Source organism: Hesperophylax consimilis, chromosome 11 (assembly GCF_061612785.1).
Source record: "Hesperophylax consimilis isolate HC1 chromosome 11, BYU_Hcon_1.0, whole genome shotgun sequence".
Classification (NCBI taxonomy): domain Eukaryota; kingdom Metazoa; phylum Arthropoda; class Insecta; order Trichoptera; family Limnephilidae; genus Hesperophylax; species Hesperophylax consimilis.
This window is the reverse complement of record NC_142846.1, coordinates 8,464,185-8,491,973: the sequence shown is the minus strand read 5'-3', so window position 1 is coordinate 8,491,973 and position 27,789 is coordinate 8,464,185. Positions and strand designations below refer to the sequence as shown.

Sequence of the window (27,789 nt, the reverse complement as noted above, 5' to 3'; positions counted from 1 at the left end):
TTTTGTTTACGGAACCAAGTTTACCAAGTGTAACCAAGGAGCCAATACTTGTGGTGTTCTGGGACCACTAGTTATTTTTCCGTATATAACATAAGCTTATCTTAGTAAATAACTGTCGAATATCTAAGATTTTAGCAAAGAGTTCATTTGAGAGATGGGTAGGTTGGCATTTAATTATAATTCTCAATATAAGTTTTTGAACTTTTATAATTGGATTGATAATGGACTCAGCACAACCACCCCGTCACACTACACCATACGTTGCTTTGGATTGGAAAAGAGCAAAATATACACTTCTTAGGACGGGTTGTGTCGGAGAATTTGAACAATTCATCAAATTTCAACGTTCATTTTCCAGTTCTGTGAAAGATTTTTTCAATTTCTGTTTTAATTTCAGTTTCGTCTAGCAACTAGCCTATTTTGATATAATAACAGAACTTGAATAAGACTTTCACAGAACCCGGAAATGAACGTTGAAATTTGATGAATTGTTCAAATTCTCCGAAACAACCCGTCCGAGTCTGTAAATCTAAGATGGATCTAAGGTAGCAGAAAATATAGCAGAATATTCGGCTGTAACATTGTACATAAAAAAAGTATAACTCTTAGTTACAAGCTATCGTCTAAGGTTAGGCACTCATTTTTAGAAATCTTTTTAATATTTAATATTTAAAAGTTCCATTGCTTCTTTTCGAAACAAAATAAACTTCGCAAATTAGAGATGTCAATATTATAATTACCGCTTGAGAGTTCTTTCAGTACACAAACCCTTGTCTTCGAATTGTTGTCTTATTGTTGATATATATATTTAAAAATTTTCGAAAGAAGTGAAACTAGCAGTCCACAATGTAGTGCTGGTACCTAGTTGTCGAGTGGTCCGACTTTTCTGCATACCCCTGCGGGGAAACGGCGCTATAGTTAGCTAGTTTATTTTCTTATATTGATGTAAGTCTAAGTTTGGTTACCACCGCTCCGGAAACCATTTATTGGAAACCAGTACCTCTGCAATAGGTCATCCCAAGTGGTTCGCTAAGTTTGGTGATTTAGCAGGGGTGCTCGGGTTCATCGGATGAGGTTTAGAATTAGCTTTCTAACCAGCTGCTTGGCGTACCAGATCGGGAGAGGCTGATTTGCGGAGATACTTTGATCTCTCCAACTGATCTCTTGACTCATTGCCTTGCGCCGTAGTAAGAGGGATATAGTATATTTCCGTCACTCCTTAATACACTGATCCCTAGATTCCTACTCACCACTCATACCGTTTTTCTTCCCGGAACGTCCTCTCATTTATTTCCTTAAAAGGTCCATATTTTCATCAGGACTTCCTGTGTGGGTTTAATGTAAAAAAGGTCTACATTATGATATTTGTTGGTGAAATTATTATTTAAGGAGCTAAAAATATAATATTCTGGCCTAGAGATTACCCAATAACTGTTGAAATTGCGTCACGGTGTGGGGTGTGCCTGATATTTATATGCAACAACTCGGGACATCCGCTTGTCACAGACTTCCGTTGTCAAGTCCGCATAAATTAAAATTAAACAAGGTGGGGCATACTTGTTAGCTAAAATGTGTTGGTCCCTACTTATTAACTTTGAATAGTCCAGGGTGCTACGGTTTTCATCATTAATATTTTAAAATTTCACAGTTTAAAGACTTTTTACTGCTTCGAATATGAAAATATCCAACTATAACAATGTCACCCGTTTGCATGCTGTCATTTATATCTCATACTAAATAATATGTTCATATATAATTATATACTTTCATGTAAAACAAATATAAACCATGTTCAATCAGTTCAAAATTCACTAGTTGAATTATGAGCTCATAAAAGTTTATACGAACAAAGGCATAATGTTCCATACCTTTATAAGCATCTTAAAATTTTCTCAGTAAGATCAATTCTGTGGTATAAAATCATATTTCAGCATATGAATAGCCCTATATACATAAATAGACTGGACCACACTTACAATACTCGTTTTACGTTAAATGAAGGACTAATTGTACCTAAGCATTTAAACAAATATGGACAAAGAACTCTGGACTCCATGATACCTAGTTGCTTAAATATGTTACCTGCTGAAATAAAAAAATGTACAAATGTAAAAATAAATATTATGTTGAAAAATTGGCTCGCTGAAAGAAATAGTTTGTATTAGAGTCTAATACAAACTATTGGTAGATACTATCACTGTTGTGTATATGTTTTTATATGTTTAAAACAAATTGTTATTTTTTATTGTTATCACTGTTGTCATTAAGGTTAAACGCAACGCTCGTTGTATTCTACGTGTTCACAGATGGCGTTAATTAATCAATTTTGTTTAAATACGCTTTTGCAAGGTATTGCTTTACAATATTAAGACAAATCATTTTACCGATGATTCAATCCAATATTGTATTTATATGCCTTTCTCGATAGAATTGAGTTTTTATATGGACAAAACTATTTATTCATATTCATATTGCGTATATGAGGACGCAAACAAATAATTTGTCATAATACTGTAAAGCAATACCTTGCAAAAGCGTATTTAAACAAAATTAATTAATTAACGCCATCTGTGAACACGTAGAATACAACGAGCGTTGCGTTTAACCTTAAGTAAAATAAGTATTATCTTTTTTTAATATTTTTTATGTGAAAAGTTTCCATCGACAAACTACTGAAAAGTAGTTTATTGTAACTTTTCTGTTTTTTCTGTATTTTATTTCATTATTTACTGTTATATATATTTTTGTCTTGCTTTCTTTAAATTTAAAAAAAAAAAAAAAAATATGAAGAAATTTTTTTTTTACATTAGCTCCCGGATTTCTCGGAGAGTCAAAACATTTTTTTTTTTTTATAATATAATATTGATTTTATGATTTTGACTGTCCAACTAGGAAGGATTCCCGTTTCAGGACAGTTAAATTTACAGGTTTCAAGTTATCCTAGACGAAAACAGGATTTAAGACTAGCTAAAATAAGTATGTTAAAACGAAGATACATAAAAAGATACATAAAAAGATACATAAAGATACATAGAGGCGTTCATGATACATACATGCAACAAAATATTTCCGCGTAATACTTTTCAGTAAAGTTATTTTTGTGCAGGTTGTTATTTTATTTTATTTATGTTACACTGAACCGCGCAATGCTTCGCTATTGCTAATATCTTTGTCATCTTTTCCACCATTCACAACTGTTAACCACAATGTAAAAAAACTACACAACATATACCGACTTTAATATCTCATTCCGGTGCAGAGATATTACGTTAAGTATTGCTTGGGCATCCCCGACTTCTTTTACCATGCAAACCACTCTCTAAACACTCCTGGCACTAATAAGAACAAAATTTAAAAATTTTACATCGATTGATATCGGTCGACAAATTTTCAAGTTTTGCGAGCGTAAACATTCGTAGACTGAATTTTTATTAATTTTAAGATTAAAAACTAAAGAAAAACTTAGGAGTCTTTTTTAGTCAGTGCATATAGCAATAAAAAACAATGTTTACCCTACCATAGTGATTTCACATACGCATTGAATTGCTGGTATAAATAATGTTTAAAACTTGTTATTACACTTTAAAAATCCGGTGAAAATTAAAAAATTTCATTTCCATTTAATAAAAAGACACGCTGTAAAACTCTTCAAAATTTTCCTTTTCCTTTAGTAATTATTCAGGATTTTCCAATAAGAGGTGTTATTTTGAATAGCCTGCTATTTCGGTAGATGTTACTTTTGAAGCTGTCATTTTTTGACATTTGACAAGTAGAAACTACGTCATTAATAAAAATGGAACGATACACGCTTCAACAATTCAATGAAATTATTAAAATTTACTTGAGTGAATCAAATGCAAATCATCTCGAGTGACGAGGCCCATTTTCACCTCGGTGGCTTCGTCAACAAGCAAAATTGTCGCATATGGGGCTCGGAAAACCCAAAAGTTATTTTTGAAAAGCCTCTGTATTCTCAACGTGTGACTGTGGTGCGGTTTATGGTCCGGCGGAGTCATTGGACCTTACTTTTTCAAAAATGAGGCTGGAGCAACAGTTACGGTGAATGGATCGCTATCGAGAGATGATTAATAATTTTTTATAGCCGTAATTGGATAGTATTGATCTAGACCACGTTTACTTTCAACAAGACGGCGCTACGTGCCACACAAGCAACGAAACCATTGATCTTTTACGATTGAATATCAAAATAACACCTCTTATTGGAAACCTGCAGTTGGCTATAGACAAACAGCTGTTAATCTGTTATCTCATTAACACGTCGCAAGGATATCGATGCTGTAAGAGATAAAGAGTATGTGTAATCAACAACTGTAATTATTCGAGTCCCAGTGGTAACATCAGCTTTTTCTTTTTCGTGTAATGGTTTGGATTATTTGACTCTTATTTATGTTTCAATCAAAGCTAGGGGTTGCGTTGCACTGAAAAGCCATGCTAACTATTATATACTATAATATCAAAACCCCTTTGGGCGAATTTATAAGGCAGGTTTCGGAATGGGACTGTATTGGAACACTCAAATTGAACTTTGGATAAAAGAGGAATAGGTACCTTTATTTGCCAATTCCAAATACGTGCCATTTTTCAAACTAACCAGATTTTTCCACAATTTCACGATTCCGTGTTATCACGTTACTGTAGCGACAATAATGGTCTAAGGTGGAAAATATTGTCGAGGTATTGACATTGTATTTCACCCGAGAAATCGAAAAAGAAATAAATATTTGTGAAAGTGACTCAGAGATTCGTAATTAACGCTATTTAAGTATTTAGAAACGAATGACGAATTTTCGTTTTATATAGTCATCGGCAAGTTTAAAATTTCCTTACTCATTCTTGCAAATACCTACGTTTAAGTATGTGAATGTTCATAATTTCCATAATTTCATTTATCGAAATAATGGAAAGTAAGTATTATAGTGATTTATTTTTGGGGTACTATGCCGTGTTGCACTACCTCCTTCTTTATCTAACGTTTCGGACAGCATTGCGGTGTTCATTAATTAGGGCAGATGATGGACACTGTAATGCTGTCCGAAACTTTAGCTAAAGAAGGAAGTAGCGCAATATGGCATGATACCCAAAAAAATAAATCACTATAATTCTTAAATCATACCTGTTAGTAGATATATTTTTTGTGCTACAGGATTTTACAATAAAAGGTGTTATTTTGATATTAAATCGTAAAAGGTCAATGGTTTCGTTGCTTGTGTGGCACGTAGCGCCGTTTTGTTGAAAGTAAACGTTGTTCAGATTAATACCATCTAATTTCGGCCATAAAAAATCATTAATCATCTCTCGATAGCGATCCATTCACCGTAACTGTTGCTCCAGCCTCATTTTCGAAAAAATAAGGTCTAATGACTCCGCCGGACCATAAACCATACCAAACAGTCACACGTGGGGGATAAAAAGGCTTTTCAACAATAATTCTTCGTTTTTTCGAGCCCCAGATGCAAAAATTTAGCTTGTTGACGAAGCCACCGAGGTAGAAATGGGCTTCATCACTCAAGATGATTTGCATTTGATTCACTCAAGTGAATTTTAATAATTTAATTGCATTGTTGAAGCGTGTATCGTTCCATTTTTATTAATGACGTAGTTTTTACTTGTCAAATGTGAAAAAATGACAGCTTCAAAAGTAACATCTACCGAAATAGCGGGCTATTCAAAATAACACCTCTTATTGGAATACAGTGTAGTAAAATAATATTAACCATCCCATACCCCATGATCTAATAAACGCGATTTGACTGCACTTGTAAAATAACAAAAATATTTTTCCAAAACGAAGAAGTGTTTTTACTCATTAAATTTATCTAGTGAAATAAAGCACCTGAATCTGTAGCTTTCAAGGCGATTTAATAACACTTATAGGTCAATCTGTTATTCGACTCTCGTATCGATTCCATTCTCCTCTGATTAACAGAGGCAGTTTATAATGAGTTATCACTGTTCATATCCGCTTTCCTAGATAAGCTAATAAACCTTTCATAACTTAACCAAAAATAATCTTCCAAAAAAAAAAGCAGAAATTTCATAAGTTTTAATACTAGAGAGTTTTCTTTGATTTTCCCAGAGAAGTTTAATAAAAGATAAGAGATGCTAAAACAAAGGGAGATATGATCGGAATCGTGCAGACTACGAACTACGACTAAACTGCACGGACATCAAAGCGGCAGAGCCAATGAAAGTTAGGCGTTTGGTGTAAAAAAAGGCGAGGCACCGTTGTGGTTAGATGCGATTCGCAGTGGTTTTAACCCTAGAACCGTACCCATCATACACTAACAGTACCCAGGGGTACTGGAGTACCCCGTTAAATAAAACATCTTTTTTACGTGAGAAAAAACATTTATTCAAAATTAACTTACATAGACTGTTTTGGCACGTCTTACATCATACAATAAGGCTTAATTAAAAGTAACTTTTCTTAACAATTTTGGCAAATCTTTGTTTGGTGCTCTAAACATATGAAACGTTTACATTTCTGACATTGAGCGCGCAACTTACGATCTTTTGACCTGGGACAAAATAAACATCTTCCAGATTTTGATTTTGAAGGGGTTGTAGCATCATAAGACCGCTTTTTTCCTAATATTCCGCTAATACTTTCTTGGAGATGCATCGGCAATGTTTTGTATAAAAATCGATCCTCCAAGTGAGGTTTTATAAGGTCAAAAGCTAAAGTCTTCAGATAAATTCGTCTATTCTTGAAAACTTGTTTTCCGGTAGCGTTAGATGAATGCAGTAATATCATAGAATTGATTCCGACGATATTTAAAATTCCATAGAAGACACAAAGGCTCCAGCGACGAGTTTTACGAGACACGCTGTATGTATGACAAAGTTGATCAAACGTATCCACACCCCCCTTGGTTTGGTTGTAAATATTTCTGGTAAATCAACAGATTTTTCTTGGTCTGGTTGGAAGTGTGTAGTGGAAAGCATAAGCACGTTTTTCTTTTTTCTTTTGTTTAGCTTTGGAGGCACATATGATAGTAAAGTAAGTTCGTTATGAAAAGCAAACATTGATGTATTCATGAAGTTAGCAATAATTTCATCAGGTTCATCTTCCAATTCATCCCCAAGAACCACATCTTCTTCATCATCAGCATACAGAAGAAGGCGATGAATTTCATCTCGCGATAGATTTTGACGTAAAGCCATCTAAAAAAAAGAATTATTCAAGTTACACGCAACTAAATGCAAAATACCTAAATATAATAAATAATTACACATTTTTTCCAAAACAAAGTTATGTGTAAGGTTATTATGCAAATAAAAATAACATTCAAATAAAGAAACACGTATCAAATAGCACAATAACATGCTTTATTTCGCAAAAACATTAAAATCATAGTAATGAAAATAATTACCTTAACCGTACCCTGGGGTACTGGAGCGCCCCACGCACGTTTTGCCACGACCAAACACTAGCAGGACTCCCGCTCGACTGATGCTTCGAAGCGACTCCCCCCCACTTGCAAATACGCGGCGGCAAGAAAAGATCCGTTGTGAAACGAAAAAGTTATCGCAAATTTTCAAATTTTTTTAAAATTTGTACCCCAGGGTACGGTTCTAGGGTTAAGAAACAAGGATGGCGATAGTTTTGTGCTTGCGGTTTCTTACTAAGAACTGTTCATGGCCCACTCCGTTGTTTTAATTTCACGTCGATAAAGGGAGACACTAGAATCTTCATTTTAAAATTAACTTCGCGAGTATTTACCCATCTAATTTCAAACAACTAATAGAAGACCTCACCTAACTTAAATAATATTGTACCGTAATTTTATTTTTTTTTCAGGTCGAGATGAAAGGCCTTACAGGAGTTATTAAGTTCGACCACCAGGGGTTCAGGAGTGACTTTTCTCTGGACATAGTTGAGCTGAGCAAAGATGGTCTCAGGAAAGTCGGCACCTGGAACTCTACTGAGGGTGTCAACTACACCAGGACTTACGGAGACTCGCAGAGGGAAATTGTTGAGATTCTTCAAAACAAGACTCTCGTCGTGACTACTATTCTGGTGAGATACACTATTTAAAAAATATAAATATATATCTATGAAAAATCTATATCATGCGTTTATCTTGACATTAATTAATTTCACATCAAAACAGCTAGACTGGAAGCACCCACATATCCAATATGAAATAAATAAAAAAAAAACATTTCAGCATATTTTTTTTTTAATTCAACGGTAATCATACCCACATGATTCAGAAAAAGAACGCCATGGAGGGTCACAATAATTTTATTAATATAATTATGTTATATTTTTATCAATACTCACATAAAAAAAGTATTCATGAATTCAATAAAATGTACGTTTTTTAATGAGATGTTCAAATGAATATTATCGATTATGGTAAGTTTAGTGTTTTGAAAAATTACATGGTTTTTAGTAAAAAAAATAATAAGTTTTTATGACAACAAAAAAACTGTTTGACTGAATATTGAACTTTCCTCCATAGGGACTGGCTCTTAAATGCTGTGAACTTTAAATATGTCTTTAAAACCTTTGTTGGTTTAACCGAGGATTGAACTTTTCTTCACAGTGACTGGAATCAACCGTGCTAATAATTAAGCAAAATCCCGATTGGGTAGAACCGATATTTATTTCGTATATTAACTGTTGTAATGTCATTCGATTATAGAGAGATGCGTGTATCCCCGCGATACACGTATACGTTGATATTATGCATTGTCATTGACATCGAGCTTACTTGACGAGTTTCAGCTCGATCTGAAATTCATTCATTCACGAAAGCAAAAGTAAAAAGTATATGAATGAACTCTCTAAACTCTTTTCTGTACTACTTGTAAAATTTATAATGTTGGCTATGTCTTTTCAATACATAGAACATACTGTATAATTATTATTGATAGCGGGATAGTCAGCAAAAATGTGTGAAATATTTAAGAATATTTTTTCTGTTATGCGTCGTTGTGTTATAAAAATTATCAATTTTGAATTTTCATTATTGAATTCGTAAACGCTTTGAATTTGGCAATGACATAGTTAAGACTTGAGGTATATAATGGCTAAGACAGCTGTCACGGGAACCCGACATCGCTACAAACGTTGGCCCGGGGCCGACCACATCACAGGCCTATTAAGTGTCACGTGATCAAGTCAGTGCCATCGAGCGATGACAGTTTGCAAATGGTGGCGATTGTTGTTGACACTCGTAAGGATATTAAATTAGCAGAGTAATTAGACTATTTAAACACTGAGGTTTATTTATTGGCCGGTACTAGTCCGCACGAACGTAAATAAACACATTATAAAGTTTTGACTGCAAATGGAAAATGGCAATTTGAAATCGTAGAAAAAATTTTATTCATCTTCTATTCGTTCAAAATCAAAATAAATAAATAATAATCTCTACTATTATAATTTTTCCGCCATAAAAAATGGTGGATATACCTGTTTCTCATAAGGATCGAAGCCATAAAGCCTATTCTCCGATCATAAGCAAAAAGGCATCTGGGAATTTTCAATGTTCGCATTCTGATATAATAGGTTGATGAACATGTAAGGTCTCGTACATCAGAATGGAACCAATGAATATTTCCAGCTGCCCTTTTGCTTATGATGGCAGGTCTTTATATTTTTAAATTAAACAAAAAAATGTATTTTTCACTTTAGAGCTCACCCTACTGCATGCGAAAAGAAGCCAGCGAGAAGTTGACAGGAAACGCTCAGTTTGAAGGATACGGCATCGACCTGATCCACGAGATCTCCAGGATCCTGATGTTCAACTATACCTTCCGCCTGGTGCCCGATGGAAGATATGGATCCTTCAATCGGGAGACCAGGGAGTGGGACGGAATGGTGAGGGAACTGCTGGACCAGAGGGCGGATCTGGCTATTGCAGATCTTACAATCACGTTTGACAGGTAGGAAATTATTTGTTACCTAACCACGTTCTATCGGGAATCTATATTAATCTGATTAGAGAATACGACATCGACCGAGATATTAGGGGGACAGATGCTCTAGGAGAGTATGGACAAATACTCTTGAGCCGTACTACGCTGATTCTAGCTATTTTGATCTATGTCATCATCGTACAACCAAGTGAACAACTCGAACTTGTGATCTTACATCGTTTGTGAGAATAAATGGGTAAATATTTTTAATTTATATCATCCAGAAGAACATCACGGCCGCTAGAAGAGACAGTACTTAAGACTTGAGGTCCGAATTAATGCTGAACGGATTTTGTCTTTGGGTTCTTATTCACACGACGAGCCGGTGAGACTTAACGAATATCAGGCGGAGCCTGCCAAGCTACCCCGAGCCATTTTTTTAAAATTTGGGATGTTTTTTGGGTACCGCCGCCCGGGAACTATTTAATGGATAACCAACTTACACCTCTGCCATAGGTCATCCCAAGTGGTTGGCTATGTTTGGTGATTTAGCAGGGGTGCCCGGGTTCAGCGGGTGAAAAATAGATCATTCGTACGTCACTCCTGGATACACTGATTCCTACCCATCCTTCACAACTTTTTGCTTTCCAGAACTTCCTCTCGTTTAATCTCACTTTTTATCATATCTATATTATCTGTCTTCATAAATATATATTCGATTTTCAATATATATTTTCACTAAATTCACATTTTAAATTTAAGTATATTGTGATTGTAACGTAAAACATAGTGAAAATAAACCATTTTAAATGCATTCAAAGTGTTCGTTAACTGGGTAAATATAATATTAACATTATAACAGATATGCCAAAGCACCCAGCATAGCCCGAGCTTTATTCTGCTTAGAGGGGTGAGAAAAGAGAATGGAGGTGTTTTTTTTTTTAATTTTTGTAGTCATTGACTTTCCGCTTGTTTTGAAGGTTATGTGTGCACAATTTCACGAATCTCGGAATAGAACAGTAGATTTGCATTAAGAAAATCAAACCCACATACTCGTATTCTTATTCTATTATTCTTTATATATCTAGACAAGCTTTTACCCGCCGCTCCGCTCGTATATTAGGGAGAAATAAGTGAACCCATTTCAGTTCTCAGTCCTCCAACTAGTCATACGCAAAAACAATACTATTAACTATAGGGTCTTCCAATAAGAGGTGTTATGTGTATTTAATTCTGGCCATAAAATGATTTTTTTATTGCCGGAATTGGATGGTATTGATCTGGAAAACGTTTACTTTCAACAAGACGGCTCTACGTGCCACACAAGCAACAAAACCATTTTTATTTTACGGGAAAAGTTTCCGGACCGTGTTATATCTCGAAGAGATGATCACAATTGGCCACCGACATCTTTCGGAAAATTTCATGAAAAGGATATGGTCCTGTAGGCGTGGTAGTGGTGGTCATTTGACTGATGTTATTTTTCACTATTAACGGCATACCTTCTTCTTTATAATGAAATAAACATTCGATCATTTATATTAAAAAATGACATTTTACATTGAATATCAAAATAACACCTCTTATTGGAAAACCCTATACTATCCATAATCTTATTTCGGTCCAATGCGACGTGAAAAAAGGACGAACGAACAAACAACACATTTGGAAATATAATATCAGTAAGGATTAAGATTATGATTATGTTCATACCACATCGACTATGTTATTGTGCAGTTACCATAAGAATCCATAAAAGCATGTTACGAAAAAGAATCATTCTCCTGCATTTTAAATTATAAAAAAACTTTGCATTTGGTCTGAAGGTTTCGTTTTATTTCGTCCAAATTTAAGCATATTATTAATGAGTGTTTGAATAAAAGATATTGTATGAAACCTTTTAAAATGTTGTATCAATATTTACTGCAGTGGTCTCTTTGTATTTACAAAAGCCTGAAACCTTTCCCCCGAAGTTTTTGCAGCTCCAAAAAAGTAAACCAGAAAGGGTTGCTATATTATGCAAGGTTTTGATATTTTACGAATCCTTTTCACGACTCAAATAGATGAAAGTCTCTTGTGTGCATTTAAAAAACAGATTTACTGTGAAAATATATCATTTGTAATGGTTTACCAGAAGAAATACAGGAAATCGTATATTTTTTTTCCAGTAATAGGATCCATACTTTGTTTATTTTTCGGAATTTATCCCTCCTGAAAGCTGAGGGTGAATTTTTTAGAGGATTTTGGATTTAACAGGAAACAAAATATGAAACCTACACAGTGTATTTTTTTAGGGAATCTGATATTTAATCTATTATATATAATATGTTTGCAGTTGAATTAATCTGTAACTATAATATGTCTACCAACGATGCTTAGGAAGGGTACGGGGTGATATAGTACCACTTTTCGAGATATTATTAGAAGTCAAAATAAGCCAGTAAAATAGGGTTACATACTTGGAAAAACAAACTTAATTACCACCGTTTTATGGGTAGACGTTTGCCCATATCTTAGCAGAGGATGCGTTTGCCCACCAATTGCACCACAGTGGTACGAAAGGATTCGTACGCCCGTCACTCGGTGCCTCCGGGTTTCTACACACCCTTTTCCTTCCCAGAATTGCCTCTCCTTCCTTTCCTTAAAAAATCCTACACATGGCATCCCCAAAAATGAAATAAGCTCTGAGGAAAGATATTTTTTTCTAGACCTCCTATCATTTCGTCTCTCGACATATCCCTACTAAAATACCCACATAGTTGGTCCCTTTGTCGTTCCATGTCATTCTGGGGCTTAGCTGACTTCTTATTCCATTCACTTTCTTGTTGTATTTTCTCCTCATATTGATTTTTTTTCCATGTGATTTCTTTCTCTATCCATCCTATCTATATGTACAAACCATGCAACCAAATAAGAGTTGTATCATTTTCTGTGGCTTTTTAAATGTTATAAATAACACTACAGTTATATCGTAAGAAATCTCAGCAGACCAACGTTGCTTAAAATACCTCGAGTTTTGTTAAAATCAGTCCAAATATAAAAAAAAAACTTATTAACCTTCCTCTTGCTCTTCTCCGCCTTTTTGTAACATTAACTCCGGGAAGTAGTGATACTCGGCGCTATTTTATTGGTCAATCACTTTCTGTCGTCCTACTTTGAACTAGACTTCCCTCGAACGTGAACGTTTTCCCCGATTTTTATCCATTAAGTTTTTTATATAGCGGCAGTATAAAGTAAAGTAAAAAAGATACAATATTAAGTAAAATAAAGATATAAAGTGATGTAGTTTATTCTCAGTCCTCCTCACTAGGTATTCCTGTTCTGAGGCGGACTGTAGGTTGTTTTATTTGTGTTGATCATGATTTCCTCATCTCCTAATTTGTTGGTTCCCACAAAATATAAAATAAATTAAGCAAAAAGTATTTATGTTTGTTGTCTGTAGGTTGAGTTGGGGTTACTTCATAAATTTAATGATTTTCTCATCTTCATGTTTAGTTAGCCATAATTTGATGTCTTTTTTAAACTTTTCTATATCCATGGTGTTTTTAATTTCAATAGGAAGTGCATTATATAATTTTATAGCATGGAAATAGTGGTTTTTTTGGCCGAAAGATGTATTTAATTTTGGAATATTTAGTAGATTTGAGGATTTCGTCCTTGTAGTGTAGGTGTGTTGTTCAGCAAGGTATTTATATTTTTCTTTAAAATTGAGTAGTGCATTTTTTTAGTACGGTTTTATAATGCTGAACACGTAAAATTTTTTGATGGAGTCCTTATGGGTGGGTACTTTCAGGATTATTTTTACTATTAATTTTTGTGTTTAAATAATTAATACTTATTTTTGTGTTATAATACTTATATTAAGAATGTTAGCCCATTATATGTTTGTGTAACCCCTGTTTTTTGTTCAGACTAAAGAGGCTTTCCGCATAAAAGCCTAATGTATTATTGAATCGATAAGAGTGGAAGTTTTCGTACCTGCATATTTAAGTAAGGGCGTGTAAATAGTCCCGAACTAAGCGGGCTTTTTATTCTTAGAAGGAATAAAAGTAATTTATGTTTGCGGCGTATTTTTTACCTCAAAGATTGTGATAAAGATAAGCAATTGCCTTAATGTATATAGAAAGATGAACAAACCCGAAATTATGAAGTTTTTCCGACTAGACCCGGCGGAAACCAAATTCAAGATGAAAAGGTGGATTTTTGAAATTCATACAATAATAAAGATTTTGATTTTCACTGCCATACCATCTATTGCGAATCATAGCAAGCGCTACCCATTTTATTGCTTATTTAAATATATATGGGCATGAAACAATCCTTGATGTACTTAAAGAATATTACGTGATTTTTAAACACATAAATTATAAACTAAACTTACATTTCTCAAATTATACCGAATCCAATAAATTTCATAATTTTAGCTCCCTCCAAACACGATGTCTAATTTTTGATCAAATCTTATTGTTTAAAATCATAAATAATAGTCTAGACTCACCAGAACTTACCAATTTAATAAATCTTCATATTCCGTCTAGATCAACCCGACAATCTGATTTATTTTAATTACCCTCGTGTAGAACAAATATTCGAAAAAAATCCCCTCGTATATGTGCACATTATAATACAAAATTTTACAGCAGTGACATTTTTGGTAATAACCTAAAGAAATATCGAAATGAAGTAATGCGTACGATCGATTATTAATATGAGAGTGTGGAATGTATCGGGAGCATCTCCTATCCTCTTCTGATTTTCCTCTTCCTCACTCCTTCCTTTAACACAAAATGAATTTTAAGATATTAAAACTTTATTTCCAATGAACTTTAGTATAAGAAACTTCTGTGGCTTGACTTCAGTTAACTTGTATATTTATTTCTATCATTGAATATTTTGTAAAAGCTGTTTGTTTCTTAGAAATAAATAAATAAATAATTAATAGGCAAAAGAAGAAGAAAAATATGATACTGAACCACTGCAACTAGATCAAAGTGGTCTTCTTTACCTGGTCGTATTTATACTCACAGTTACAGTAAAGTTATTACTCAATTTCGAAAGTTTGGAGCACCTTTAATGTCTTCCAGTGTTCTGAATTTCAATCTTCAGCATCTGTTCTTACCCGAAAGACGCTTATCTTATTGCCCTTAGCACCCATTCATGGTAAACTTTGCATCCTTGGTTGGTAGGTAAGTAGGTGCCAACTCCTTAATGTAAACTTTAAGCGATGGTCATTAATTATGAATTGTTAGATTGATGCTAACTTTGAGATTTAGCGCAGACCCGTGAAAGATCACCGGAGAGCCTGAATTATTGACACATCAGATCCAATTGCGGAATTCAAAAGAAATTTGAGTTCATCAAACCAGAGTTACAATCACAAACATGCAATCGAAAAATGATGGTAGTCATGTAGGGTAACCATACGCGGCGTGAAAGTGTACGCGACGATATTTTCAACAATTTCATGCATAATTCACCTGCGCTTTCCTCAATTCCTAATTATGTAGTGCTTTCGATCGCCTTGAATCCGGTTGTATATACTGTAAGCCCTACTTAAAAAAAGCTTGGTAAATTTCTCTTACGAGGGTTTTTACTATTATTATTATTTATTTACTTATTTGTTTCGCCTTTGTTACCAATGGGTGTTATTGTGTAACCAATTGCGCCAGAACGGTGTTTGTTTTATGATTTTTATGTAGTTACTGAAATACTAACAATCTTATTTAAAACCTTACCAGTGAAAAACTTGACATATTATCATGGAGTTTGTTTGGGTAAAGCGGTCTTAAACCAGGCTCAACGCCGACTTTACAACACCAACCTTCTACGGGCGCGAAAGAATCTAATTGGTAAGACGGTAAATAAGGATTAAATAATATCAAATTCTTATTAAGCAGTTATATAATTTGTTTAAAAAATAATTGCTATCTCAACGACAATTCTTTTTTTAAACTTCCTCCAGGCAGGTAAGTACCATTTTACTGATTATTCCGATTAGCTGATCGTATTTGGAACTTTGGGCAATATAAAAAAATGGCACACACCAACAAATTTTAAACGGTTGAGATAAAACAAAACTATTTTATTAGACTAAGAGCGTATTGAGTTAGCCTATACACAAATAACGTACAAAAGAACGATAAGTAATTTACAAAAAAGAAAACCAAAGTGTTCCATTCCAGGCCTTATAATCACAGTCACTTTTAAAAGTCATCTATAATCCTCTCCGAATCATTTGAACGCCTGATTATACAGGAAGTACGACACACAATCTACTCTGACTCGATAATTCTACGTGACATTTTCAGATCACTCGGGCTTACCCAAACTAACCTAGAAGACGTGTGTCCTTAGCCTTAAGTCCTTATGGAAACGTTGGCACAGACTTGCAGGAGTTTACGAAACATTAAGCGCGAGGTTAAGTTAGTTGCTCACATTAGTCATTGAGCAGATTCGTATTGTCGAAGGAGCAATTAAATTGATTAAACGGATGCTGTCTATGTCAGACAAATATATACGAGTATACGTAATACACGTGTAAAGTCTGAACATTATCCTTTGTCTGTATAAACATAGTGTCTATTCAGAACAGTGTGAAACTGTGTAGTGTTGTGTACATAGGCTCGCTTGAAGTGACGAGGTGATAGATTGCTCTGTTAATGAATTGGCCTACTTCAGTAAACCAGGTTTAGTATGCTTGTGGCTGTGTAATGATCCATTTATCCGAACATGCACTGTACACTAACATTCTGATAATCAAATTATCAATTTTGGAGTTATGATTATGACCAACCGTTTTGAGTGGAACGACAAAAGGTTCTATAATTCCAACATACTTGTATATAACAAAATAACATGTTTTTTTACAAGATTAGTATTTGTTTTATTTACACCATAAAAATGTGATATAATTTTGAGAAAAAAATTGTATATATAAAAAAATATGTTAAAAATTTTTAACCTTAGATAACTAAACTCTTTTCATTGTTTCATTGTAACTACACTTTCGTCGAGTGGACTACGCAATAAAACACTATGAATAAATCAAAAATATTTAATTAAGATAGGAACTCGTTACATGGCACAAAAGTAAGGTTTATAAAGAACAAATTAAGTACAAATTTATTTCAAAATATCAGTCTACACAGTGACCACACATGGCAACATTATGTGGACCACAAATAGCCCCTCTACATCTAGTGCAACGGTGTTTGGTCATCCTCCGGGCCTTGGATGGACACAGGTAGCAAATTTTACGCACGTTTGACGTAGATGGAACCGGAGCTTCTATTGTAGAAGATTCGCCAATATTAACAATAAATATAAGAATACATGAATGTACTTACCTTAAAAATAAAAATTGTTGTTATAACTAAACGAGGTGGAGGAAGGACAAGATGGTCATAGGGCACGTCCTAGTCTACGTGTGGCCGCAATAGCGTCACGTGCTGCACTGTTTACTCAAATTAGGAAGGTAATGAAAGAGTCAAGGTCGGGGAGCGGGGGGAAGAAGGTTATTTTGAATTTCGCCGAGTAGCGCGTCGTCGCCTCGACGAGCGATTAGTTATCTAGGGAAGCAGGACTATAATTATTAAGGACGGATTGATTCACGGAATTTGAACAATTCATCAAATTTTAAAGTTAATGTTCAAGCTCTGTAAAATTCCTAATTCAGTTATATTATCGTCCAATCACAACAACTGTAAAACAACCGGCCCATGTTGAAATAATAACAGACCTTGATTTTTAACTTTGAAATTTGATGAATTGTTCAAATTCTTTGAAATAACCCGATTTTAGTGGTGGATTCTCTCAGTGAGTGAAACAGGTGAAAGACCACCATTCAGAATTAAACATTGCTTCAATGGCTTTAGCCATTGTCCGTAGACTAATGTGTTGTGCTGAAATTTTGAAATTTCAAATGCGCTGTAAATAATCAAAGTATTTTAATCTACACTTCTGTTATATATAAATTACGTAAGCCGAAAATAAAGAATTTTTATCAATCAGGTACTTCAAATTAGATTTAAAAATTAGGGTAAAATGGAGAGTCATTTTGTAAAATAATATTGTCAGCAAAACTTTTATTTTTATAATTTTAATCATTTTGCTTGTCGTCAAAAATATAGTAGTAAAAAACTAGTTTTAAACTACGTTTATAATTTAATTTGATTTCCTTAGTGTAAACTAGCGGTCTAATTTAATCAATATGATTTTTCCACTCAAGGGAATGTGCCGACAAGTTTATCTTTGAAATTACGTAATTGCGGTAGACGTATTTAATGTTTACCTTCAATTATCCGAGGACTTCGAGAAGTCATCAGCTCTCCCACTCCACACTTCTGTATCGTTACCTCGTGTATGCTACATACCTGCCGCCATAGCTTCATCCAGGAATGTCAGTGAATGTACTGAAACTGTTTATCTCCGCTAATTGGAGTTCATTCCATGGCAAAGACACCTCAAATCAATATTACAACTTCGTTTATGATGTGATGATGTTAGTACTTACGTAAAATTCAAAAACTTACCTACGTAATTCATGTCACCGTTCTAACGATAGTGGGTGATTATGGTGGTTCCATGATAACTCAACACAGTGACAATTCAACACACTTTTAAAAAGTGATATACCTACAGTCATTAGAAATGATGAAAGAAATAAATTTTTTAACCTAACCTAACCTAACCTAACCTAACCTACTTAACCTAGTTAATAAAGTTTTTGTTTCATCACTTTCCATGACTTTATATAACTTTTTAAAGATGTGATGAATTATAATTGTGATGATTTATCCGGTCACCGTTTATGATAAGCATAGTTTTTGTGTTTTTTTTTAACTTTTTATCATCCGATCCCTTGAAAAAGGCTGAAGCAACAAATTTTCAGATTTACAAATCCAACAATTATATTCTCCCGTTTTTTTCACGGGTCTGCGCTAGTTTTATTATAAATGTATAATTTTTATGGTTATTTTATTAAGTAATAAAATTTTCAAAATATTTGAACATTGACTGTCTTACTAGGTATTTCCATTTTGTGACTAAATACAATTTACAATACAATTAAACCAAACAAGAGTCCCAACTGCTCACAACCGTTTGGAGCCAGTGAGACTATGGCATCCCTAATTGGGGTAGTAAAGGTGATATACAAGAATTAGACCAGATTCCATATTGGTAAATTATAGCATGTCTGTTGATAAATTTTAGTTCAGTAAATATAACGATTTCAATCAAATTAGGTCGTAACTCAGGCGAAGGTGTGCAATATTATTTCAGGTGCAATACGCGTCTACAGTTACCGTAGATGGCGTCTGGTTCCGCGAGTTCGTGAGTTCAATTCCTTGGCTGGTTAAAGTCTTCCATCTCGACACAAGCAACATTTTTCGATTAATTTGGCATTAGTAGGAAATTTTCAAATCATTGTCAGGTTTTTTATATGACGAAAATGTTTGTCTCTCATTTTAAGGACATCTATTTGAAATTCACTCTTGTTTTCGGGAATCAATGCATGTGAATCTTGGAAACGGAAATCAACCTATTTCCCGACATCTGATCGAGTTGAACTTCTGTAGATAGACTCGTTGTCAATGATAATGCATTTTGTCAACTTTTAGTGGCACTCCTGTACGCGCACGTGTTCAAATACGCATTTCTCTGAAATGGATAACATTAAAACAGTTAATATACGAAATAAATGTCAGTCCTATCCGATCAGCATTTGGCGAGGTTGGTAGAGTTGTTGATTCCAGTTCTTGGGTAGGAAGGTTCAATTCTCAGTCAATCCAAAAAATAATACTAACTAAAAGACATATTGTATAATAGTACAACACTTTGATTGTACGCGTTGATTTAAAAAAAAACATTATACAAAAAAGATTACTCTAGAAATAATCAGATTTTGCTGTGTTGTCCCAAATGTTGAGAATGTTGAAATGAGAAATCTTCTGCTTGGATAAATAATCTGTCGTATAATAATAAAAAAATAATCTGTCTTACAATAATAAAAAAATAATCTGTAGTAGAATAATAAAATAATCTGTCGCACAATAATAAAAAAATCTGTAAAATAATAAAAAAGTGAAACAACATTATTGGGTTGCAAATAATCTAACAATATTTAACCCTTCCTACGTGGATTATTAGACAGAAAATGTTGATAATGCTACGACAGAGAATTTCGCCTGTAAAAGAATGGAGAAGTAAATCAGATATTTAAGTCTGGCCATTTCAAAAGTAAGAATAATAGAAGAGAATGTGAATGAAGGTAGGAGTGTGTGCCAAGACCGAGTTGTTTGTCAGTCCGTCTTCTCTGCATACCCCTACCAAGAAACGGCGTGATGGTTAGTTAGTTAAGATTGAACCCGCGAAACCTCGGGGAAAAACTGACGCTTTTGAGCAATCGCCCACTAACGGGTTAAGAAATATTTTTTTTTGAAGGATACCAAATCCTTTCCACTATTCCATTTTTTAATTCGCGCAACCCTTGAAGCATGAAACCATGCAGAATTTAGAAGCTCGTAAAATAAATTTAACTTCACCGCGTATTTTAATTTTATGAATTATTTTAAACGAAATATGTCCCGGAATTTTAATAGTTTTCACTTCCAACGAATTCCAAAACATAATTTACAAATTTGTTAGGTCGCCCTATTCAGGTAAGTCAACTAGACTCCTAACCTACTCCATAAAGTTCTCACTAGATAGTGTATGGGAGAGGAAACACGAGATGGGATAGTTGTTGACACGAGGTACGTTTCCGGTGCAGAAAGTAAATCTTCATGGTAGGAAAAGCGTATTAAGTCAATTATATCAAAAATACCCTAAAATATTAAATTTTTGCTGAATCAACAACGCTGGCTGCTGAGGCGTTAGTTTAGCATTTTAACGTTAACATTCCTTTCAACGGCGTTACATTGAATTAATTTAGTTCTTCATAGCGGTGTTTCGCACTTTCTAGTTTGCATTTTGATCAAAATTTATAAAGAAAAATACGTGAATAGTGAAAATGTCCCACAAAGTAGGTTGTGAATGTGCGGTTAACGGATGTAACAATTAAAAACAACAAAAATATTCCAAGTTGTTTGTCAGGATGCTTAAAATCGTTGACAGGTTATATGTTGGTGAAATATAGAGTTCGTTAAATTCTAGCCAATTAAATGTTTTTGATTATATAAAATCTACAAATAGGAAAATAAAGATAATTGCTCGCAATTATATAATTATTTTATTAACTTTTTAAACCACCGAAGACAAAGTTAATAGCTGCTTTAAATTTTTTTATGTATAAGCAAAAAAGCAGTAAGGTAGTTCGTAGATTGCCTGTTTTTTATTTACTAACGTAAAAGAGAAAAAAACTTTTCACATAAAATCCAAATATATTAAATAAAACCAAAGCACACAGCTCCGGCTGTTAGGAGGCGCTAGTGTAGCATACTGCCATCAGTATGTAAAATTTTAGAAGTTGGAGGTATTATTAATATGATACCTAGGGTATAATATTAACAATATTAATTCTGCAGGAGAACCAAATAAGCTTTGCTTGTATATGTAAGACAATAAAATTATCAGGAAACCAACATTTTATTAAGTGCATCAATTTTTTTCTTTAAATCTTAAGATTTTATATTTTTTATTGTTCTGCATTTTAAGATAATTATTTTGTTCCTTTAGAATCATAAGAGACACACTTTTTAAAGGAATATGACGTTTTGACTTGAAATTCAAAATACATATTGATATTCTCTAAAATAATGTACCCGCTACTTAATTTTGTACATCCTAAAAAAATGTCTTACCAATAAAGATTCAAATTTTGCACAACCGATAAATAACCATTTATGTCTCGTAAACGGCTGGTTTTCAGTTGTATGAAAATTAAGACACGTTTATTGGTAACGATGTAATGTTTTAGTCGTGATGTCCTAAGTTGACTTATCATCTTTGACGGCATTTTGTCTTATGTTCTTAGGGCTAGTGACTTTTTAAAACAACAAAAACTTGAAAAAGTATTCAAGTATTTTTATATCTGGATATTTATCATCTAGACTTAAGATGAATTTACCGAACGATTTGTCAAAAAATCGGAATCAAGGCTGTATACTTAAGAAATTTTGTCAATTTTCTGACTTAAGACCTTTTTCCCGTCCGTGAAAGAATTTTAGCTGAGCTACGTGGCACTCGGAAATTGCAGCTTTAACGTCGTATTTACACGTAATTACCTGCTCAGTATTTATCCTTGGAGTATAAGGAATAAGTAAAAGGAAGTTTTAGGGCGTTTACTTTTGTCGAACGATAATAATTATAATGCTTCAACGAGATTACTGCGACAAAATCGTGGTCTCCACAAGTCTTGGTCTACTTCTTAAATACATAGGTTCGCGGCCATTGATGTAAGTATTTTACATCTATTTTCGCGGTATTGTAAATGATTTCAGAAAACTTACTTAATATTCAGCTTTCCTAATACAACTGAATCTTGACTTCAGTTGTGAAAACAATAAATTAATATAAACTCTTTAAAAAAGTTTAATTTTTTATCACAGAAAAGCTTAAAAACCATCTTTGAGATTTTGAACACGTAAAAAACCACAATATATACATATATATATATATATATATAGACGCTAATAAAAATTCGCACACAAGTATATAGACTGTAGGCGAATTGTGATTTTATCGTGGACTGTTATCAATATTTGACATAACAATTAGGGAGCCGTGGTTAACAGTTAGAATTGAAAAGGGATTCATATTCTGGATTATGACTGTCTTTGGTATATGTCTTGTTGTAAATTGGTATTATGGCCTTCAGGGATTACTGCGGTGATTACTGCAACAGCTTCCCCAATAGACTCGAATTAAACGCACTGCGGGAACACTTAACATGTACAGTTTTTTTTTAAAAACTAATAATGAATGAAATGATTTTAAAAATAAATATTTTTATAAATTAGAACTACTGTGTAATTGATAGTTTTCCCTTCCGAAGGCATTATAAATATCACAATAATACATAAGTAATATAAATAAATTGTCCGTAAGCAGCTTCGTCGGGAGGCAAAACAGCTGTGACGCCTGGTAAAAATATTACACGGCAGGACTTGCTTATAAATAAACTATTTTTTTTAAATAATATATTAATATTACAACCTTATCAAAAATTAAATTTATTTCTTATTCAAATTACTTTCATTTAAAATAGAGTTCTACAAATTACTTGACAACAATAAATACACAAAAAAGTAAAAGCAGAATTTCTTTTTTCAAAATACAAAAAACACTATTCTTGTTATTATTCAAAACACCTTTTCACAGACAGGGCTGAACTACGTCTACGAATTTAAAATTATCGCTAAATACCTCGTTTTTTCACAGCAAGAACCGCGGTTCGTAACTTAATTATTTACCTGAAACCACCATTCAGATCGCATCAAGTTCGTTTTATTCATGTTTGGTCTCAATTGCTAGGTAACTGTCGACCTTCCTCTTTCTGTTCCTCTACTTCACACAGCTTCAATTTTTTGCGTCATCACAAAAAACGATAAAAATTAAATAAAAAACTAATTTAAGTTGTATCCTGAGTAATACCAGATCAATGAGATTGGAATTCAAAATTGCTTTGATTTCAAGCTTCATTTAGTATCCACCTATAACGAGTATAATGTTTTAACAGATATATTTTTTTATTTCGAAAATGAAGTCGCTTGCTATAAAATAATTTAAAAAAAATTGTATTAATCGAATAGATTTTTGAAAAAAGTCATTAGACATCAAAATGTTGATATTTTCAGCCGGCTGAAATGATCGCGATATATATAATCGCGGTACATACGCGGTGGTCCTGCAGCACTGTCATTCAAATCACAGATTTATTGTACCAAATTCTCTCTCGTGTAACTCCATTGTAGGTTTTATATTAAGTTTAGTTTGAAAGCTCAAAACCTTAGAGATATAATTATTTCCTCGAAGCTGATTTTACTGTCGTTATGAACTCTTTAAATACAATAGGCACATTTTCATGAAAAAAACGATAACCTCTTTCCCGTGATTTTTAATGGATCTGCGCCAGTACTTAATAAGTGTAGTTGTGAAAAATAATATTCACTTTTGTCCTCGACACAAACAAATTATAACATCACTTTTTTAATGAAACAAAGACTTTGCCTATAACGACGACCTTTTGTTATTTTACGCCAAGTTTCATCAGGATATAATAAGACACAGTTATCGAATGTATAAGTAGACAGAGGGAAAAAATTAAAACATTACTTACAAAAACACCAGCCTTATATTTTATCTACATCATTACTTCCGTTTTTTCACAACGTACGTTTCCTACTCTGGCGAGGTAATTACGTGAAACATTAGAAGCTTAGAGGGAGGAAAAGAGAAAATTACTTGGATTTTGGGATGACTTCCATTTCCACCGCCGGGAAAAATACCCAGCAACCTTCAAATTACCATTTAATACCTTATGTACTTAGGGACAAGTAAGCAATGTATTTATATCATCAGACAAAGGAGATCTCCTTATTTCGCCTACCAAATTACTCTTATTATCGTTGGACTATGTTATTATTTGTTAAACAAAACGAGACATTTTCATTTTGTTGCGACAAGGTTCCGCATTTTGGCATTATTCTTATTTTAAATAAAATGTGGGTCGGCATTCTATGCGGACTCATTTGAATACAGACGTTTTGTAATAAACAATTTCATTCAAAGAAAATTCCCTGTCCTCAGGCAAATGAAAACGTGACAACACATTATTATTGTTAAGGGAGAAGTAAGGCTCCAGTGGCACGCTGTGACTTTACTTACAATGAAAGCAAATTTTAAAAACAAAGGAAATCACGCTAAGATGGTTTGGACGCGTAAAACGGATGGACTGCTAAGGATTAGTCCAGTAAAATAATATGTATCACAAAGCTAGTCTATAAAAAATATATATTTAAAAAAAAACTTTGAAAAATATCTGAACCCTCAAATTTATCATAATTATAATTATAACTGTAATATTTAAATAAAATAAGAAAATACACAGATTTAGGAAATGAGATAAAAAGAATTTGGCATTCTCAGACTATAAAAATATTACCATTCGTTATTTCGGCTACTGGCATTATACCTAGCTCTCTCATTAAAAATTTAGGCGTATTAGATCTATCAAAAAAATTTATATATAAAAATGCAAAAATCAGTCATTTTAAATACACGTAGGATAACAGTAGGATTTATAGGCCCTGTTAGGAGTCCTACCCAGCCAAACCCTCTGATATGAAAATATCTGGAGTCGGTGAATTATTTTCCCATTTGATCTCTGGTGAGTCGACGTGTTGTTCTTGAATTGTTTTGTATTTATTTTGCTTATATAATGCACTTGTATAATGTTGATTGACTAGATGATCATTTGTGGAAAAGTGTGTGGAAGGGCTTAGTTTTTTTCTATTGGGGAAGATTTAACCCGTACATAAAGTCGGAAATTAAAAAAATAAATATTTTAGATGAACAATTTTAAAAGTATAAAATCACTTTCGTATAAACTTCAAGGTTTTTATTAAGTTTTAAGAATTTAAATCAATGTAAATATTTCACATAAAATTTATATTTTTTTGCTTGAAGGGTTTTTACCAAACCACAGTTATACTTAAAATACAATTTTATCTCATCCTGAAATTATTCCTGCAATGCTGGATTAAACCAACCGAACATTCCACAAATAATGAATTTCATTCTGTTAATTATAGTCGTATAGCCCGAAACTTTTTATTTGATAGAGTTCCGTTTGGTCGTTATCAACAAACATATTCGAAATGTGGAATCACGTACTCTTTGTACTGCTGCACAATGGGAAATGGTTCTGAACAGAATTTATGTTTGACACTACTATGCACGTGGCTTCCAGAAGCTAACAGCTGTACGTTAATGTGCTCGAATACGATACGAAGTTGTACCGTTAGCGGTTTACAACTAATTCAACCAGCCTTTGACCGGAATAGTCGCCGAAGTGATGTGAAGTTTGTGTTATACACTTGCATAAGGTCTTTCATTTAAATGTTAGGTCATATTGTGGAAAAAATATTATCGTGGATCTAAACAAAATTCAAATAAGCCGTATGGTAATAAAATATGAGATGTTCCGCAATTTTAATATTTTTTGCATGGATTATTGGAAAGTTAGTGTCAAAACTAAAATGAGAATTGCAAATCCGCTTGCCAACGCGAAGTTAATTCTCATGGTCAACAGATACATTTAATTTTTGAAATGTCACTTAAGTCACCCCATGCCCATTGAGTTTTCTAAATTCAGCAGCAAAATGAAACTGCTGATGGCACCTTGATATTACTATGACCGTGCGATTTATTTCTGAGCTGGTCAGGATTCCAAAGTTTCCTTCCCAGAATCCCAAATAATTCTAAAGTTTTTGAATGAGCAAGATGTTTCATCATCAAATGTAACTCTACTACTATTTGTGTAAATCTGATGTAAAACTGCAATATTATTATTTTTTTTTTTTTTATATATTCAATAATATTGTTATTGGGTTTATAAAAACAGTTTATTTTTAAAAAAGTTCTGCTGTGTAATTATTATTACGCGTGACAGCTGTTTCGCCTTCTGAAGGCATTATCAAACTGTGTGTAGCCCACTTACAGACGATACATTTATATTATTTGTAGATATGTATTTTAATTTCAATTACTAATTTCTTAATTGATTTCTGAGTAAAATGTTAGAAATTATTAATGGTTATTACCCCAATTACTGTAATGTTTAAATTTGACTGAATGTCTTTATGTTAGTTATTCCCAAACGATGACTCATAGGGTTATTTTAATAGCATAATTAAGTACTTCATAGTGCACTCATATTTGCACTAGGTTTGAAGATATCTAGTAGGGGTGAACGAATTATATTTGTTTGTTCATTAATTAGAATAGCTTTCGGATTATTAGAGTTTTTGTTAATTTCTAACTGTTCTAAAAGATTCAGTTTACGGCCTTTATTTTGTACGTGTAACGGAGTTGGTTTATTATTATCACTAAGTGAGTGATTTTCATCTAGGAGATGTTTGGCAAATTGAGATTGTCAAATCGTTTTAATAAGAGATAACGTTGTGCAATTTCTCAGTGTTACTTAGAATACTGCTTTCATGCACTAAACTCTGAAATGAATTTAAAAACGGCAGCCAATCTTAAATGTGCCCCCTAAATGATGGAATTTTTATTTTCGGAACCAAAAAAATATCAACAGCACGTTGCATCTCCCTGTCTTATATATAAACTCGCGAGAAACCTTTAAAATATCGTTCTTTGACTCGAATTCTGGAAGAAAATCCAAATCTGATCATTTATATTAAATTGTTTCAAATTCATCATATGAATAATCCACTTTTTCCATGTTTGCCTTCAACTGACATTATTTAGCTTTGTGGTATCGGAATTTAATCAAGTCGTGTGCGGTCTGCAAACGACCAAATAATCCTTGCCATTTTAATTTTATCGAACTAGTAGCTATTTTATCCATTGTAATTTTCCAATTACTACTTCTTGTAAATCAAACTATTTTAAATGTAGAATTTTGAAACCACCAGAATAATGAAAGTCCTACCTTTGGTCCTGGTGTCCTCAATGTTCCCTCTTTCTGCTAGCACGTAAAAAACTCTCCACGGCGTAATTGCACTTAAATCGGAATTGCAACCTAACAACCTGTTATCAGAGGCAGTACAGAAATTGTACTGAGGTACTTCCTGTCTCCTGGTGACAGCAAGGTAACAGGACGGGAAGGTAGAGAATAAATTATTAAAAATAGCAATTGGTTGTATATTTTCTTCTATTTCTCTAGAATTTCAATTTATTGACAAAAACTTGGGAGAATTTCATTCAGTCAGA

At 33.3% G+C, this 27,789-nt stretch overlaps 1 protein-coding gene across 2 annotated transcripts in view; it reads left to right on the top strand.

Moving 5' to 3' along the window:
• The window catches only part of KaiR1D (Kainate-type ionotropic glutamate receptor subunit 1D), a 105,651-nt gene that overhangs the window by 54,863 nt on the left and 22,999 nt on the right, over positions 1–27,789 (top strand). For both annotated transcript variants that reach the window (XM_089637262.1, XM_089637261.1), the window contains exons 5-6: positions 7,823–8,041; positions 9,668–9,918. In XM_089637262.1, coding sequence (XP_089493388.1) covers positions 7,823–8,041; positions 9,668–9,918 — 470 coding nt within the window. The remainder of the gene's footprint in view (positions 1–7,822; positions 8,042–9,667; positions 9,919–27,789) is intronic.